Raw genomic sequence first — 2,879 nt, 5'->3', positions numbered from 1 at the left:
TATTAGGGATAGCACTAGGTAGTCATTTTAAATTTGCGCAATTGCATCCTTTATCATTTTAAAATTGTGCAACTACACATTTCGTATGTAATTGTATATTTTGGTCAATTAAAAATCATGTAACTGATAGTTTTATGCTACTTGTTTTTTGACAGATCGACTACGTATGGTCTTTGACCGACTGCGTACGGTGACAGGTCGTGTCACGTATTTGACCGACTAAGAGCATGGTTAATAATACAGTCAGCTGATGGCTACTCCCTTTGTCCCAAAATATAAGAACGTTTTTACCACTATGCTTGTGTAAAAAACGTTCTTATATTTGGGACGGAGGGAGTATATGATATTGGCATGTCATCTATAGCCAACCTTGTAGCCGGCAAGTATAATATTAAGATATAAAGATGTGCTATTTCATTAATACATGACACATCTATTGACATGTCATCTATAGCCAACGTTGTAGCCGGCAAGTACAATATTAAAATATAAAGATGTGCTATTTCATTAATACATGACACATCTTTCACCGTCACATAATGCTTAAAAGCACGTGCTGCAGCCGGTTCTCTCTCCTCCATGTCAGCGGAAAATAAATATTTTAACCCTTAGGGCATCTGCAATGCAAGGATGCTTATCTAAACGCTTCAAGGATGCTTATCTAAACGCTTCAGGAAGGATTGGGGATTTTCGGAAGGATTTGGGATTTTCACGACACGAATCGCCCACCTAAGGCTGGTCATAGGAGGAGTAACTTATACTAGTGTCATGTATATGATACTAGTCCAAGTTACTACCTTTATAATGCAAAGTAACATAGTATTAGCGTCATAAAAAACTTCATTTATTAGCTTGTAGACTCATCTTGTCTTGAAAACCGCTATATTACAGTAACATATTATGTTACCACCTCTCATTAACTACATGCCATATAAACAAAAAAATTTTGAAGTGAATTTTTTTTGAAGTACGCTATGTTACTAGTTAAGTTACTCCCACTATGGCTAGCCTAAAAGCCTATCCTCCAACGCAGTGAGCAATTATAGACGCTTAGATGATTAAAAAACAACTAAAGGCCCACCTGGCGTACAGAGAATTTGGACGAAGCGCCGGGGCCTAGGTGGCTGAAACGGACGGGAATTAGATCCTGGCGCCGATCACAAGCGCCCGGCGGTGGACATGCCCCGGCTTACATAAGCTTATTGTATTTGCTCTAAGGAATATGAAGAAAGGTATCTAGAACTCATCTAAATGATATATAATTTGGTCTCATTCACTTTAAAAACAAAAACAGATACACTCACATCAGTACACACGCGTCTTATAGCATCACATTCAATGACTATAAAAGGTGAATGGGACCAAATTATATCTCATCATCTAGATGAGTTCTACAAAACGGTATGAAGAAACATTTCTCTAAAAAAAGTTATTACTCCCTCCGGGTCCATGTTAATTGTACGAAATTTCTGTTTGAAACATGGAGTTCTTAATTTTTCCATTGAAAAGGGGCTAAAAGTTCTTACACTATACTAATGCCAGACAAGAAGAGAAGAAACAGCGGAGAAGTCTGCTAGACATATACTAGAGTATAGTTTCTCTGGCGCCGGCCGCACTGGTATATCTTGGTGCACTAGCCTCCTTAATTACCATCTTGAGCCGCCGGCTTGGGCTTGGGCTCCAGGACTGTCAGCGCAGCTCGGTGGGCGGCGCCGCCGACCTCCACACCAGCGGCACGCGGCCCTCACGGTCCCGGGCGAGCCGCTCCTGCGCGCCGCCGCGGAGCTTCTCGAGCCGCGGCGCGTCGCTCTGGTGCATCACGAACACCTTGAGCGCGTTGAACAGTGCGCCCGCCACCCACAGCACGCTCCCGCACAGGCTAATCCACCTCTCGCTCTCGCTTTCCCTCTCGCCTGCCAGGGCGGGCTCACGGCGGCGGTGGAGGACGGCGGCGACGAGGAAGAGCAGGCTGCCGAGGAGGACGGGCACCTGCACGCTGGACTGCAGCAGCTGCGCGCGGCCGTCGGCGCGCTCGTAGACCTGGCACGAGCTGAGCACGGAGCCCAGCAGCCAGAGCGCCGCGCCCGCCAGCAGCGCGTCCGCCGCGCGCCTCTCTAGCCTGTCGCCCTGTTCCACCATCAGCACGAAAAAGCAGCAGTCGGTCAGCGGATAATGTTATCGGCGAGCCCATGCGTGATTGTGGTTGTCGACGGTCGACACTCACGAACCTGTGAGAAGAGCTGCAGCGCGAGGCCGACGATGGCGAGGACGCAGCCGGCGGCGTGGAGCGCGGGCGCGAGGAACTCGACGAGGCCGAGCTGGGGGTCGAACCGGGCGAGCCCGACGCGGCAGTCCACGCCGGCGAGGTGCGCGCCCAGGTCGTGCGCGTTCACGGCCGCCACCACGGCCAGCGCCACGCCGGCCACGGCGAGCCCGGCGTCCCTGGCGCCGACGCCGCCCTCGGACGCGCACAGCGCCGCGAGCCCCGCGGCCAGGAGCAGGGTCCCGAACATGTACGCGCCGGCGTTGATGTACTCCCACCGCCGCACCGCCAGCGCCGGCCCGTACAGCCGCGCCTCCCTCGCCGTCGCCAGCTTCACCATGGCCCCGACCAACCGACCGACCGACCGACCGAATGCAAGCGAAGCAGAGTCCCTCGGCGGCTCCGTCGACGCGTGACGGCGAGCGGTGCGAGCGGGGAGTAAAGTAGCGAGAAACCACCGCGATCGAGAGTCAATGCGGTGGGTTGGGAACTTGGGAAGTTGGGATGCGTAGGCGGAGTTTGGAACGAGTGTGCGTGGCGCTTTGCATGGCGCGCCTGGCCGAACAGGTGGCCCGTGCTCCCCTCACAGGTGGAGGTTGACGAAGGGAAACGGGGA

The 2,879-nt window shown here is 52.1% G+C and overlaps 1 protein-coding gene across 1 annotated transcript; it reads right to left on the bottom strand.

The window, feature by feature from the left end:
- Positions 1 to 1,305: 1,305 nt before the first annotated feature.
- LOC119313098 lies at positions 1,306 to 2,674 on the bottom strand. Its single transcript, XM_037588909.1, has 2 exons — positions 2,229 to 2,674; positions 1,306 to 2,127 (listed from the first exon to the last, which is right to left on the bottom strand). The coding sequence occupies exons 1-2, from the start codon at positions 2,601 to 2,603 to the stop codon at positions 1,690 to 1,692; spliced, it is 813 nt and encodes a 270-aa protein (XP_037444806.1). The 5' UTR covers positions 2,604 to 2,674; the 3' UTR covers positions 1,306 to 1,689.
- Between the last annotated feature and the right edge of the window lie 205 nt (positions 2,675 to 2,879).

This window comes from Triticum dicoccoides, chromosome 1B, assembly GCF_002162155.2.
Source record: "Triticum dicoccoides isolate Atlit2015 ecotype Zavitan chromosome 1B, WEW_v2.0, whole genome shotgun sequence".
NCBI lineage: Eukaryota > Viridiplantae > Streptophyta > Magnoliopsida > Poales > Poaceae > Triticum > Triticum dicoccoides.
Note: the sequence above shows the minus strand (reverse complement) of the source record. Positions and strands in the feature narration are given on the sequence as shown.

Coding starts and splice junctions, on each gene's coding strand:
- LOC119313098 (XM_037588909.1), bottom strand. CDS start 2,603: ATGGTGAAGCTGGCGACGGCGAGGGAGGCGCGGCTGTACGGGCCGGCG. Junction 2,128..2,228: donor CGCTGCAGCTCTTCTCACAG/GTTCGTGAGTGT, acceptor ATGGTGGAACAG/GGCGACAGGCTAGAGAGGCG.